We start from the raw sequence: 14645 nt of genomic DNA on the forward strand, positions 1-14645 counted from the left end.
ATGAGCTCCCTCTCCGCCGCCTGCGCCACCTCCGCCCCCATCCATGGAGATCGGAGCCTCTTCGCTTCCTGTCATCCTTCCCTTAACCCTAAACCCCGCTTCGTCTTCTCCAAACCCTCTAGAATCCTGTGCGTTAAGGTCAGCATCCAACCCTAACATCCTAACTTCAAACCTCAATCCACTGCTTCCAGTGCTATCCTCCTCTCTGGCCACGGTTGCCGCTCTCATCGGTACCGTCAAAACCCTCCTCCCAGCCGAGCAGCCCGTCACCACCGGAGGAACAATCTGATCCCAATTCATGGCTCGGTAACTCTGAGTTCCTTTTGAAGTCGAACGCAGGCGCCATCGGGTCCCTGCGCGCGCTTCTATACCAGAAGCTTGACGACGGCGAGGACACCGAGGCGTTGACCATCCTCAATCACCTCATCTCCGCCCAGCCTGACGAGACCGAGTGGAAGTTCCTTGCCGCGCGGCTTCTCAACGAGATGGGAGAGCCCGCGGAGTCCCGCAAGCTCTTCGAGGAGATCCTCGCCGTGGACCCTCTCTCATTCGAGGCTCTTTTCGAGAACGCCGTGCTCATGGACCGATGTGGCGAGGGGGAGGCAGTGATCGAGCGGCTGGAGCGCGCTCTAGACCTTGCAAGATCGGAGCAGAAAGAGAAGGCGGCGCGCGACGTGAGGTTGATCATGGCGCAAATCCAGTTCTTGCAGAAGAACGTGGACGCAGCTCTGGCGAGCTACGAGGAGCTCACCAAGGAGGATCCAAAGGACTACCGGCCATACTTCTGCCAAGGAGTGATATACAGCATGTTAAATCGCAATAAGGAGGCCAGGGAGAAGTTTGCTAAGTACCATGAATTATCTCCGAAGAAGTTTGAGGTCAATGGATACCTACAAACACCATTGTCAAGGGTGAAGTTGTTTGGGACTGAGCAATCGGAACTTTGAAACTCCATTAATGACGGCTTATACTGCACTGTGACATCGGGAATAAGCAATAAGAGAGGTTAGTATCTTGTTATGCTTTTCTGGAGATTTTATTTTTTTTTCCAAAGTCTGAGTTGCTTCACATAATTGCAAAAAAGTTTTTACCGGACTGAATAAGAACTTGGGAAAAACTTAACCTTGAATTCTCGGGATAAGTCTAAACTCTATCAAAGTCCAATTTTCTGGCTTGGAATCATTTGAATATAGAATCAATTCCTCAGTTATGTTTCTGATTCAAATTCCTGTTGTTATATCAATCTCTAGTTGGGAAACCTACACACTTCGTTTGAAGAAGCTACTATAGGTAGCAAGATGGCATTTTTACTGGTTGGTAACTCAATTTACAGTCAGCTTTATCATGATGTGTTCGTTTATTTTTGGAACTTTAAACTGTATGGTTTATATCAGAACCGCAAGATTAGGAGAGTAAGTGATGAGAGAAGTTAGTCTCTTTTTATGTTTTCTGCCAGAGAATTTGTTCTGACTTCTGAGTTGCTTCACATAACCGCAAAAAAGTTAACTCAACTTGATAATTTTTGTGTGCAAAACTCCATCTTTAACTCCCAGGGCAAATCTGAACTCTACCAAACTCTAGCTTTTGGAACTGGAATTATTTCAACATACTATCAGTTCCTCAGTTCCTGTATTTCTGATTCAAATTTCTATTGAATCTGATAAGAATTAAGGTACTTATAATGAGATAGTCCAACTTATTTGAAGAAATTAGAGGTAGCAGGACAGCATTTTTAGCGGTTAGAAATCCAATTTACATTCAGCTGCTTCAGCACCCTGCAAATCATGTTTGTCTGTTCGGTTATTGGTTTGTAATAGGTTGTTGTGTACTCTGATAAAAAGATATGATCACCTTTCCCTATCCCCACTAGCTGGATCATTCGGTCTTTGGATTGAGGCAAAAGAGAAAAAGAACAAACATAACTATAATTATTTCAGAGTTTGGTTATGTGGAGAAAAAACATGAATAACAAATGATCAATGGTTTGAGGCAAAATAATTAGACTGACCTTTTATTGGTGAAGATCATGTCTCATCTAGCTACATCTTTATTAGTTGTTTAACGCTCCTTGTGGATGCAGAAGTTCTTTTGATAAAGTCAAAATAAGTTGTGATATTTACAAAGCAAGAAACCCTGTAAAACAAAGAAGTCTCATATATATATATATATATATATATATTCAATAATGATTTATGCATGATGGCGTTTCCCTTCTTTGAAACAGTTGGCAAACATTAGTATATGATTCACTGTTTTCATCAAGGAAAATATACTGAACAAAAATATAGTGGGTGTCAGGTCTCTAGATGAAGCAGAATACCTTCAGATTGCACCTTGTGCATTTTGAAACATGTTACATAAAAATCAGTGCCGATTTTTCTTGCTTTTCCCTTTTTTATTGGACTTCTTGGATTGCTTTCCTTTGCGTTTTTTACTGCTAGAAGCAACAGATGCCTGGCGAAAACTGCTGGTTTGACATTCAGTTCCTTCGGCTGCTGATGACACACATCTGCCCTTTTTCCTAGACTTCTTGTTCTGCTTTATATTACTTCTTTGGTTTGCAAGATCAACTGCACCTTCTTCAGTAAATTGTTGACTTGCGTAATCAACATGCTCAGCCCTTATAATACTTTGCTCTGATTGTGACATCTCAGTTTCATTCCCGCTATCTAATAGGGAGAGTTCATCCATTAGCGGCTGTAGCATCAGCTTCATGTCCTGCAACTTAGTGCAGAGGTCTTCAACTTCCTTGGAATTATGCATCTCATCAACTTCCTTTGCACTGGAACAATAATAGATAGAATACCTCTCTCAATATGGTTATGAACTAGGATAAAAGGGAAGCAAATAAAGTTGAGCAATTTAAATTTCAATTTACTGGTCAGTTGTGGAAATAGGAGTTAGATAAAGAATGTGATCAGTACTTTGCTTTTAAATAAATGAGACAATTATTGTCTAATGCTAACATAGCTAAATAAAAACATGGGAAAAGAAAGCTTATCCAATGGCTCAAGTATCAATTACAGTTATACAGTGTAACATAATTTAAAATGGGTATTAGGCACTGACCCGGGATGAACCAGAGCCTCATGTAGCAGTTGTAGACTATGCACCATAGTCCCATGAACCTCAGCATAAGCGTCTGATAGGCCTGCTAGCTTCATCAATCCTTCAGCATCTTTGAGTACACACAAAACGTCCTCAAGCTTGAAGATAAAAAGAGTTAATTCAAACAAGTCAAAAGAATTCACAAAATAAAGGGCATGTAAAACAGGGCATAGAACCCACAGTTAGCTCATTCATACCATAAGTTCACCAGCAATATGGGCATGCCTTTCAGCTATGCTGCCATATTTTCGTATATCTGACAGAAATAGTTCTAGCCTGCTCCAAAAGCAATTGTATTTTTTACAAGAATCTCTCCTGTCAATTCTATGTACTCCATCTGCTCCTTGAGGTTCATTCCATGCTGGTGTCAAACTAGGTACATAGCTGCTAGAATTCCCGTCTTGTTGGACGTCATTAGAACCAAGAGGTTCATCAAATGATGATGTGAAACTAGGTACACAACTGCTACATTTGCCATCATGTTGGATGTGATTAGAACCAAGAAGTGCATTCAAACAAGGTACACAGCTGCTAGAATGCCTATCTTGTTGTATGTCATTAGAACCCATAGATTCATTCAATGCCGATGTCAAACTAAGTACACAGTTGCTAGAATTCCCATCTTGTTTTATGTCATTAGGATTTGAGGATTCATTTGAAAAACTCATTGCTTCCTGAACATGACTACTTTGATCGCTCTTATGGATTGTAGGGAATAGTTTATGAAGAACATAATCCTTGCTGCTGATTTTCTCTGATTCGATTGTAATAGCATTCCAATTGGCGACATCCGAACAATTACTCATGGGACAGATCACCACAGCTGGGTTTCCCATTATTTTCATTGCATCTGTTAACAATAGAAGTGAATCTTGTGAATCATGTATACAAGCAGATCCTGCACTTGAAAGCATCTCTCTGAATGCTGGAGGCAACTCTGAAATGATATTACCCTGCTGGATCAAAGAAACAAGTCGACTGATATCCTGTCTTGTATTCAGATACACTATAATCAGTATGTTCACTAATCTCAACACAATAGAGTTGAAGTGTCGCAATGGAATTGCAGACTTTTTGAACCAGTAGTTCAATTCCTGCTTCCAGTTCAATAGCCGTTCTGCAATGCTAGATATGATACTCAATGTTTTTGTGCTATTGAACTGGGAATCATCATAAGTTGAATGTGCAGCTAGAAAGCCACTAAAACCTGGACATAAAATAAATTCACATAGTATAGATTTTGAAGTGACATAGGTTCCATTGATTCCGTCGAGACATAAAGCCATTTGTAGAAGGCCCTCTAACAGAAAAATGAAACAAATAGGTGATAAGTGGTCATGTTTGTTCCGCCAGTGTGCCTCAAATGTACCATTCAGAGTTTCCTGAAATGCAGAAACTAAATTGAACTTTCCTGAGGCAGAGTCAATAAAGTATTTCTCCATTGCATTGAAGAAACTTTTCCACGGTTGCATATGGGATAAATAGCTGTCAATCCTCCCATAAAACAAGTCGGATGACTGCCCAATCACAAGGAGCAAGACAGCAACCTTCATGATTTGCCTGTGTGTTAACCTGCCATTCTTTGGCTTGAGTTCATCTTCGATAACTAGCTTAAAAATCTCAATTGCAGTAGTGTGCTCTCGTAGATCAATGATGCCTTCTACTATATTTTCCTGCCACTCATAAGGTAAAACATCATTGAATAAGGTTCTTTTACTCATTGAGATCAAATCCTCAGCCTTCCGTAAATGCTCTTCCTTATTCAGAAATTTTGTTCCTTTCAAGTGTTCAACTGTCTCATATAAGCAAATGCTAATCATACCTCTGTGCATGGGAGGATAGCCTTTCCATGCAGAAAAGGTTAGCAGTGATTTAAGTTTGTCCAATACATGCAATCCGACCAATAGAAGTTCCTCAGAAAGGATAGCTTCAGCAGAAGACTGAAACAAATTGGTGTCCATCCAGAAAAAGTTTTTGTTCCTTAAAACAGGAACTTTGTTCAAGGTTACCCAGCTTAACTTGGGATCCATAAGCACATATTTATCACTTTTATCCTGCCAAATTCCAAAGTAAGCTAAAACAAACTCTTTATACATTGAAAGTCCATTTTTGTCGTATTTATCAATTGAATGGATGTAAGATATTGCACCAGAGATCTTCGCTTTCCACAAGTTCCAGTAATACAGCAACGTATGAACACATAAGCTATCCTGCGACACCATTTCATCAATATGCTTCACATCCAAGACCAGTTTAGATTCCTGGAAGAATTTAGACATGTCAAGCTGAAAATGCATATCAAGAATCATCCGTGAACTAAAGATCTCCAGACGCACATCCTGAAACTTGCTAGAGGCACTTAAATAATGTAACAAGTCGGAAGTACTGGGAGACCTTGATGAGAGAATTTCCACCTCTAAACAGACGTGCTCATAGAAAGAGAGGGAACCTTGTTTTGCCATTGATTTGGCTTTCATCAAAAGCTCACCTTTACCCAAGAAATCTTTAAAAGGCCAGCCCTCCATTCCTGAGGACCATAGAGATTTACCAATCACATAAGAGATTATCATATTGCAGGACTTCTCAAAATCTCCAGCTTTTTCATGCATCTCGGCCTCAAGTAGAATTTGACCCTTATCTCTAGCAATTGCAGCAGCCTCCAGGTAGTTTTTTGATTCAACCTCTAAGGAAAACAATTCATCAAGAAGATTCAAAGACTTGAGAAAACTCCTAATCTGATCCATGCAGTGTATAGCCCTGACCAAAGCCATCATGTGATTGTGATCACCTGCACTATGACAATGTTGAGCACAGTTCTTGAGATATGTAATTTTTATGTCTTCCATTTTCCGAAGCATTGGATGTTTAGACTGTGAGCCAGTCCTCCATTGCTCTAAATATTTCAAGCCAAGGTCAAAATGTCCTCCAGTGGTACAACAGGATAAGCATTTGGAAAAACAATTCCCTTTTGCATATGCCTCAGCAGCAAGAAACAAACGCTTAGCCTTAACAAAACAATCACCTGCAGCTTCAAGCTTTGAAGCCTCACATTTGTTCAAATAGATCATACCTGTTTATATTTCAGAATTAAAAAAACAACCTACAAACTAAATGAGGCATGGCATAGGCAACATAATGCAAACAAGGAAGAACTTATGCACTACTTGCGTTAGTTTGAGAGTGGATTAAGTAGAAATGCAAGACCTGCTGCTTCAAAGTCTCCTAATTTTAGGAAGCAGGAAGCGGCCAATTCTGGTTTGCCAATCGATTCATAGATATCAGCAGCATTCCTCAGCGCAGTCTGACCCACATTATAATCAACAGAGATAATACGATCAGCAGTGGCGCAAAGCCCAGCTGCCTGTGCCCATTTTTCTCGCAAGTTATCTCCAGATCGTCTAAAGCACTTCACTGCAAGATCGAAGAGTCCTTCATTGAATAGCTATTAGAAGGACATGAAATCAGAAAATTATGAGTTAATTATAAGCCAAATAAGGGCAACAATTATTAATCATCTATTAAACAGTATACAATATACAATAAATTGGTTAAAGAATCAAAACCTTTGTGTAGGCTTGATAGAAAAGAAGAGCTTAGATGAAAACAAACCTTGATACCACGGGAACTCCATTCCTCAAGGCTGCTAGTGCGACACATATCTTGAGCAAAAGAGTGGTCCAAGCATCTTTCTTGGACTAGGAACAAGCTCTTCCAATAATCAAAAATTGGATGACAGAACTTTGCACCTGTCTCACAAATCCAAAGCCTCTGCCTAGTCCGAGTAATGGCAACATATAATTGCTTCAGTTCCGAACAAAGGATATGATGCTTACCCTCATAAAAAGAGGGAAATGATATTGGCTTACTGGGATCCGATACACAATGTTTTTCCATGTATCCATAGATCACTCTCCAATGCTTCTCAAATGGAGAAGTTGAGAAAAAATTATATAATAGTACGTCCTGCATTGGCAAACATTGCATGTAAATATTATTGCAAGACAGAGAACGTAAGAATGAAATCATTTAAATAGAAACCCGAAATACCTCAAATTCAAGACCCTTGCATTCCACAATTGTGAGAACCAGAATAGCTTGTTTCCCAACTTGCCTAAGAATTTCTTGTTTGGAACTCTCATCACGAACAAGAATAGCTTGTTCTGCGCCAAAACTGTTTTTGCTTTGATCAAGCTTTTCACCATCACCAAATATAGTCATAATCGCATTATCGCCATCCTCTGACTGAAGTATTACTGGGGCTTCACCGTGTACCAAACTTATTTCAGGAGGCAATTTATCCACTGATAATGGAAAGTACTCATAAAGTAGGTCAATAACACTTTGTGCCAAGTCGAGTACACCAACATGAGTCCTGAAATTCTGATTCAATAGGAATTTGTTTGAGCTGTGATTAAGATTACCTTTGACATTTTTCTGACACTTGAGAGTAGATTCAGAAAGAAATTCTTTGTAAAAAAGTGATCTAATGTTCTCAAATCTGAAGTCTACACCCTTTGCAATTGTCTGAGCAGTATCACCAGCAAACACAAAACCTTCTTCATAGTTACTACATATACATTTAAGCAATGCAATTTCTCTTAGGGTAAGATCCTGAACTTCATCAATATAAACAAAATCAATCTTATCACCAGTGTAACCATGTGACTGTATCCGGTAATGAAGATCCATAACTAAATCTGGCAAATCAAATTCACCATTCACTTTTTTCTTCTTCTCGTATTGTAGAAATATGTCATATATTCTGTTTCTGTTTTTCACATCCAAAGTAGATATTCTCTTCTTGGAAATTAAGATATAACCTTCCCTACTGAGCGCAACATCTTGGGAAGAGGTTCCCTCAAAACCACCTTTAATGTGAGAGGATATTTCAGTAAAAACAGTACTGGGATCAAGTTTCTTGGTTAACTGATTATTGAAATGAGGCCAATATGAACTGACAAAGCGCTCAAAATTCACTTCCTTACTTTGAATCAACGCTTCCATGGCTACAGAAATATGAACAGAGTGATCAACTGAATGAAATTCCTTTGCACTAAACAACCTATCAAAATATGAGTACATCATCGTTCCATCTAGCATCATGAGAAACTTCCGAAATGTTATTATCAAGGGGTAATGCCTTTGTGGGAGATCAAGAAAACTGTTGGGAATTTCATAGATTTCTGTAACATTTTCACCGATATCATGCATAGAAATAGCACCACCACCCGAACCGGAACAATTCCCACCAGAGGCATATCTGTACAAGAATAAAACCAAGGGGCTTCAAAGTATCATAAAGGGAAAAATAATTCTGTGGAATCAAAAGATAAACACTTCTGATAGGACAATATTAACATCTGCTCGCTATAATAAATTATGCAAACAAATACTAGAATGACATTCATGAAAAAAGCCCAGAAGAACCACAAAGATATTCTTAAACAAATCATGACAATTTTGGTAACATCTGCACTCTTAGGTACAGATTAAACTTGGAAGAGTATTGCTGGCAAACAGAAACGAGACTTTTCACAATTTGTGAAGGATATGAAAATCATAACATCATGTGCAAGTTATAAAATGTAAAGGTTTACAAGAAAAACGGAACTACCTCTTAAGGCGAAAAATCTGGTTTCTGACAGCAGAACAAAGTTTAGGACTGACAGTGATGAAAATCTGTCTTAATTTCTTTGAATTCATGTCAAGATCACTCTTCCTGGAGAGAAGCCCATTAGAAGATACATGTTGTTGCTGTTCTCTCTGAAAAAGCTTCATAGTTAAGATGGTGGTTTTTCCAGTGCCTGATCTTCCCAATATAAAGCTGCTATAAGGAAAACGAACAATTTCTACTTCTTCATCACTCAATTCAAATGGGATTTCCATTTCAGCTCCATCATCACCAGTGATCAAGTGTTCCACTACCCCAGAAGATAATGAGTAAAACTTCATCAGAAGAAGACTTTCATTTATTATTGAATTCTCTCGTCCACATCGGGTGTCTGATTCTTTCCCTGAAGTGTTTGATTCTCTTGCAGTACTTTGAGAAACTTCAATTTTGGAGAGTTTCTTATACCGAGTGATATAGTGAGGTATATTCCAGCACAAGGGGACCTCAATTTTTCTTTTGCAAACAAAAATCAAAACATTGGAAATTAAAACCGAAAAGATACAAATGTTCACAGAAACAAATAACATAATTTTTGGCATAAAAACAAGCTACCTGGGTAGCAGGTACAGCGATTGATTATTGATACGTCAATTTAATCTTAGAACGAATTCGTGACCATCTTTCGAAAGATGGTAACATTATAGTTGTATTTAAGAAAAATGGGCAGACAAAAAGTTCTGGATTTTGTTAGAAGTTAATCTAAAGTAAACTGAAAATTCTAAAAATTCATGAAAATCACTAATAAAAATATTAAATAAATAAAAAATCAGTTCATAAAGATAAAAAATTAAGAACATATAAAGTTCAAAAATAAAAAATAAAAAGAATTAAAAAAAGAGAAAATTGACATTGGAAGCCAAACCAAAAATTAAAATTAAACACAGAAAAGAAACCAGGCATGAAAAATAAAAATTGCGAGCTTAGAGTTAGGATTAATCAAAGAACATATGATCCCACATATTCCAACATACCATACAGTATCTAGAAAGAAAATACGTATATGTAAATTTCCTCCAGAGAAATAAGCTTAACACTGATGATCATAATGTCTATTATGTCTAATAAAGCATGAATAAAAAAAGATAGACCACAAGCACTAAACCTTAATATATATATATATATATATATATATATATAAATGTAAATTAGTTCGTTTGGTGAACTTTTAACATATACATATGAAATAAAAGTTGCTGACATACCCTTGAACCTGCTTAGCTCTGCAGTGTTCTATGTACTCATCAGAATGTGCCGAAAAAATATTTTCAAGACGCTTGATATAATTTGAGATCTCATACAGTGGCAAAAGGTTCCAGATCTTTAGTATCTGAGTATAGTTCTCTTGTTTGCAAATATCCACACTCCATACAAGATACAAACCTTTGAAACGATAAACTCTTGAAAGCCCAAATGAATCGGTTATATCTATGTTTCCCTTTCTTGCTCGCCAACCATCAGCAATTCTGAGTAGCATGTAAAACATCAGAGTCTTATTCTGAACTGTCTTCAACTTCTCAAATGATTTTCTGAATTCATCACTAAAAAGCACCTGATCATTAAGAAAAACAATTAAACTAGTACAAACATCAATGCGAAGGCTAAGGAAATGGTTTGCCATAAGAAAACAGCATCCATCAAAGAATATTATTTAATTTGTCTTCAGAGCATGTCTATGTTCAAAAGCATTAAGATATAATGCTTAAAAAGGATTGTAAAATATCCCAAAATTTCTAGGATATAAGTGACTAAAACAAAAAAGAGACAACAAAGGAAAAAGAGACAATAATAATAATAATAATAATAATAATAATAATAATAATAATAATAATAATAATAAGTATAAAAATTCCTAACCAAATTGGAAATGATTGATCATTTTTTTATTTCTAACAAGAAGACCTGTGAAGAAACAGAGAATATCACTGAAATATGGTTGTGCTCCCAACTAACCTTCCACCTAGCACTTTGAAGTTTCCCAGGGTATGAAGTGAGCAAATCTTCAATTTTATTTAGTTCGATATGGACTTTTATAATAGTTGTGGCTAAACTCTGATTTTGGACAGCATCAAAATAATATCCTCTCTCCTTCATGTTGCAAATCAACGCTGCCCATACAGAACCACTGTTTGCTAAAGTAGCACCATTTCCAACAAACCAAAGGCAGTGCCTATTTGTAAGGTAGAACACATTAGTAAAAAAACCTAGAAAAAGAAGTCAAATACCAAAGCTTATTAAATTTAAAGAGAAAGAAGGCATAGATTTCATACCTAGCCCTTGTCAGAGCGACATTCACCCTCTGATGATTTGAAAGGAATCCAATTGATCCTTTACTGTTTGATCTAACAGTAGAAATTATAATAACATCTTCCTCTCCCCCTTGAAACCCATCTATAGAATTCACCTTTAAGAGAACATTTTTACTCATCTCATTGATACTTCTCATACCTTTTCCAATTTCAGCTACCTGAGAAGAATAAGGAGATACTACTCCAATGCTAAACTTATCATTCAATGAGCTTGTAACTGCAGCATCACAAAACCACCAGGAAAAATATGTTAAACACAATTCCTTATAAGCTGAAGGAAAGCAAAGCAAAGTTAAATCTCAAGTTCCCTTGCAATGAATTTGGCTATCACTATCATGTTGAATAATGACCATAGATACATGCAAAATAATCAGCATAGCTAACAATGCGAATAACCACTAAACTGTATGTATAGTTTTTCATTTCCCTGCGTAGGGGGTTTCTTCCAACAAGTTATACCTTTCAGAAGGTTCCTTACAATTTTCAGAACAACACCAACTTCAACCATATTTCTCCAACCTCCAGAATCATCCGCTTCCTCTTTTCCATCAGAAACATTTATAAATGAAATCGGACCAAACATTTCCTCAGGAAGGAAACATTTTCCATAAGCTTCTGACTGCACATTAAGACCATCCTGAATCTTGCCACAGTAAAACTGGCGATTAGGGAATGAACTTATAGATGGGTGCATCCGATATTGAATGTCTAAAAGATGTTTTCTGTGGCCTAATAAGCTAAGCCTTTCAAACAAACTTCTTCCAAAAGATGCCCTAGAAGAAATCTGCGAATAACACAACACACAATAATCAGGTCCTGCCAAAGAATAGAATTTATTGAGATATCTTTTGTTTATCGAACCCTACCTTGCTTTTAACCAAGGCAGGCAATTGATGCTCATCACCAATGAGAACTGCATGCTTGACACCACACAGCCGCAAGGGAATTGTTGCTTCACACTCTTTTAGCTGGGCTGCTTCATCAATAACCAACAAATCCAAAGGCTGCATTCTGATGAGATGCAACTTGGAAGCACTAGAGGAAGTGCAGAATACAAGGCTTGCATTTTGCAAGCAAAATTCTTCTATCAACTTTTTATCCAGAAATTCAGGCGTAAGCACATTTTTGTTAAGATATTTTAGCAAACCTAAGCATTGTCCACGGATATTGTATAGTTGAAATGCCAACTTCTTCCTGGATAAAGGATGAGATATCCCGACTTCTTCCTTCATGGAGAAGACTTCCCTCACTTCATTGACACTAAGAGAGGTCTCAGATATAACCTTTTCAAAACAATTGAGCACAGAAAGCAGTTCGGCCATTTTTTCACAACTTTCCACATTTATAGATGTTGTTGGCATATGAATGCAAAGACTTTCTACGCAAGTCCGAAGTTCAGAAGCAAGGATACCAAATCTTATCCTCACAAATTCAGCCAAGTCTTCTGTCTTTTCCTTCTCTATATATATCTCATAGTGGCTAATGCAGCTCTCAAGAAAATCTATCAAAGATGAAAATCGTTGGTGCAAACCAGGAGCCAAGCACTTGACCAGTTGTTCAACACGATAGTCAAGAAGTATCTCACAAAGATCATCATCTGCCTTCAGCCTATCTTTGTTGCCAAACAGAACAATATCTCCCAATCTAGAAAGTGACGAAGCCTGCTTGACTCCGCCTGATTGTCTCCTAGTCTTTAGTAACTTCACGAACTGAGATGCTAGCTGCACAACAGAGACGTTTGTAGGTCCACAGGCAACTACTCTGCTTTCCATTTCCAAGAGTTTTAAAAGCAATTCAGTGATTGTCTTAGTTTTTCCCAGTCCCAGGAGGCCCCCAGATAAGCCTCACTGAACACTTGTGACAGCATTGCATTTCCTTAATAGAGCCAATCACTGCAGCAGTTTGTGATTCATTTAACTCGGAACTCAGATTGCAGCAAGAATCAGGCAACTTTGGAGAAACACAGACATTGCAACTTTCTCCAGCCTGAAAGAATGAGATGCAAAATTGACTATCGAAAAGTAAAAAAACTTCACCAGCATTTCCCCTGTTGGGCAATGTTAAAAAGAAACACAAAAAAAAAATGATAGCTTTCGAATTGACATTTGAGTTACAAACTCTTTACATTTATTTATTAATAGAAGACAGCAGTAGTGTACCATACCAAAGAATCAGCGGACAAAACTGTCTTGATAATTTCTAGATTGTCAGGCATGTCTGAACCCCTGCCAAGAGACTTCCAAATTCGGCTGTAGGTCAAGATGTTCACAAGAAAAAAAATGAAAACTCGATTCATTTCAGTACCGAACTCAACGGATTTTGATGCTTTTACACATAAACTTGAGGTAGACAGATTACTTCCCTTAACACAAGCAAATGTGCAGTTAATTCCATACCGGAAGAAATCATTAACAGTTTCAGGCAAGATATTGGTGATAATGGACAAGTCTCCAGGCATTGGCTTGTAATCATTGTTCTTGCCACTAACGGAAGCATTCTCCCACCCATTGACTTGAACGTCATAAAGGTTCTCTTCTGATTTTTTTATCTCTTTCAAAGAAACAATCTCAGAATAAGGCGTACTATGGATTGTCTCTATCGCTGACAATAAATCAGCCCTAACCTCTTCAAACAGAGGAAAAGCAAATGACTTTGCATAATGTTCAACTGATTTGAAAGCCATAGGGATCTTTTCCACCTAAAAAGAAGGAACAAAGCCAACATGATCCATCCTTCTTAATGGGAATTGAATAAAGCTTTATACTTCCTTAACAAAGTAGCAGCAAAATATATAAACCTCCAATCTATTACTATCAAATGCTACAGAAAAATCACAAATTAATGAACAAAAACGAAACTTTGATAAGAAAATTGTAATTTGAAATGAAACTACAAGCACTATCCACAGAGTTGCTTAATATGTGTCTAACCTCCATGGATGCCCATGGTTGCTTACCTTATCTAAATAGAGGTTTTGGTTAAGAATATCATGTAGTGACCAAGAGAAGATTAAATCAACCAAGTCTTCAGACCAAATCATCTTCCTAGTCCCACCACCACCATCACATCCGGTGCCACCACCACCACCACCACCACCACCAAAAACAACGCGACCAGAACTTGAGCCTTCTTCCATTTCTCCTAACATCATGAGCAGAGAAAATTTTGAGTATTCTATAGTTAGCACATGAAGTACGATCTCTCAACACAACCCTGAATTTCTCTCCAACATTGGCTAAAACCTGAAACCTAGAAACAATCAAATTGGAAGCAAAACAAGAAGAGAAGCTAAAAGTTTACCTGAAATCAAGAGCTGGAATGAGAAGAGGATAGGGTAAATGCGAGCTATTCATAATGCGCACTGGGAATCGGGAGACATGCTCAACGAAAGGTCGGAGGCGTTTGGCGGATTACGTTCCCGAGATGCTCGACGAAATGCGCCTCGGTTCACACTACGCTCTCGGCGTGAAGCACCACAGCGCATGCACGAAGCGTCGCTCTCTAGTTGCGTTAGAGACGCCAACCCTGTTTTTTACATGTTGCCCCTTGGAAAGTTGTCA

General features: G+C 37.9%; 3 protein-coding genes across 3 annotated transcripts; 1 reads left to right on the plus strand and 2 right to left on the minus strand.

Annotated features, from left to right (window-relative positions):
• On the plus strand, window positions 1-1210 carry LOC120258269 (protein SLOW GREEN 1, chloroplastic). The gene is made up of 2 exons (XM_039265624.1): window positions 1-138; window positions 192-1210. The coding sequence occupies exons 1-2, from the start codon at window positions 1-3 to the stop codon at window positions 945-947; spliced, it is 894 nt and encodes a 297-aa protein (XP_039121558.1). The 3' UTR covers window positions 948-1210.
• A 1003-nt stretch (window positions 1211-2213) lies between these two features.
• On the minus strand, window positions 2214-3814 carry LOC120258128. Its single transcript, XM_039265479.1, has 3 exons — window positions 3306-3814; window positions 3070-3206; window positions 2214-2782 (listed from the first exon to the last, which is right to left on the minus strand). Exons 1-3 carry the CDS (start codon window positions 3774-3776, stop codon window positions 2365-2367), a joined length of 1026 nt encoding a protein of 341 aa, XP_039121413.1. The 5' UTR covers window positions 3777-3814; the 3' UTR covers window positions 2214-2364.
• A 2389-nt stretch (window positions 3815-6203) lies between these two features.
• Window positions 6204-14160, minus strand: LOC120258127. The gene is given in 12 exon segments (XM_039265478.1): window positions 6204-6550; window positions 6718-7071; window positions 7156-8368; window positions 8723-9232; window positions 9982-10328; window positions 10730-10946; window positions 11047-11302; window positions 11545-11869; window positions 11952-12902; window positions 12904-13071; window positions 13250-13783; window positions 14042-14160. Coding segments are annotated over 12 exon segments (5232 nt in total). The 5' UTR covers window positions 14126-14160; the 3' UTR covers window positions 6204-6277.
• Window positions 14161-14645: the final 485 nt, after the last annotated feature.

The sequence above is a fragment of the Dioscorea cayenensis genome, chromosome 4 (assembly GCF_009730915.1).
Source record: "Dioscorea cayenensis subsp. rotundata cultivar TDr96_F1 chromosome 4, TDr96_F1_v2_PseudoChromosome.rev07_lg8_w22 25.fasta, whole genome shotgun sequence".
Taxonomy (NCBI): Eukaryota; Viridiplantae; Streptophyta; class Magnoliopsida; order Dioscoreales; family Dioscoreaceae; genus Dioscorea; species Dioscorea cayenensis.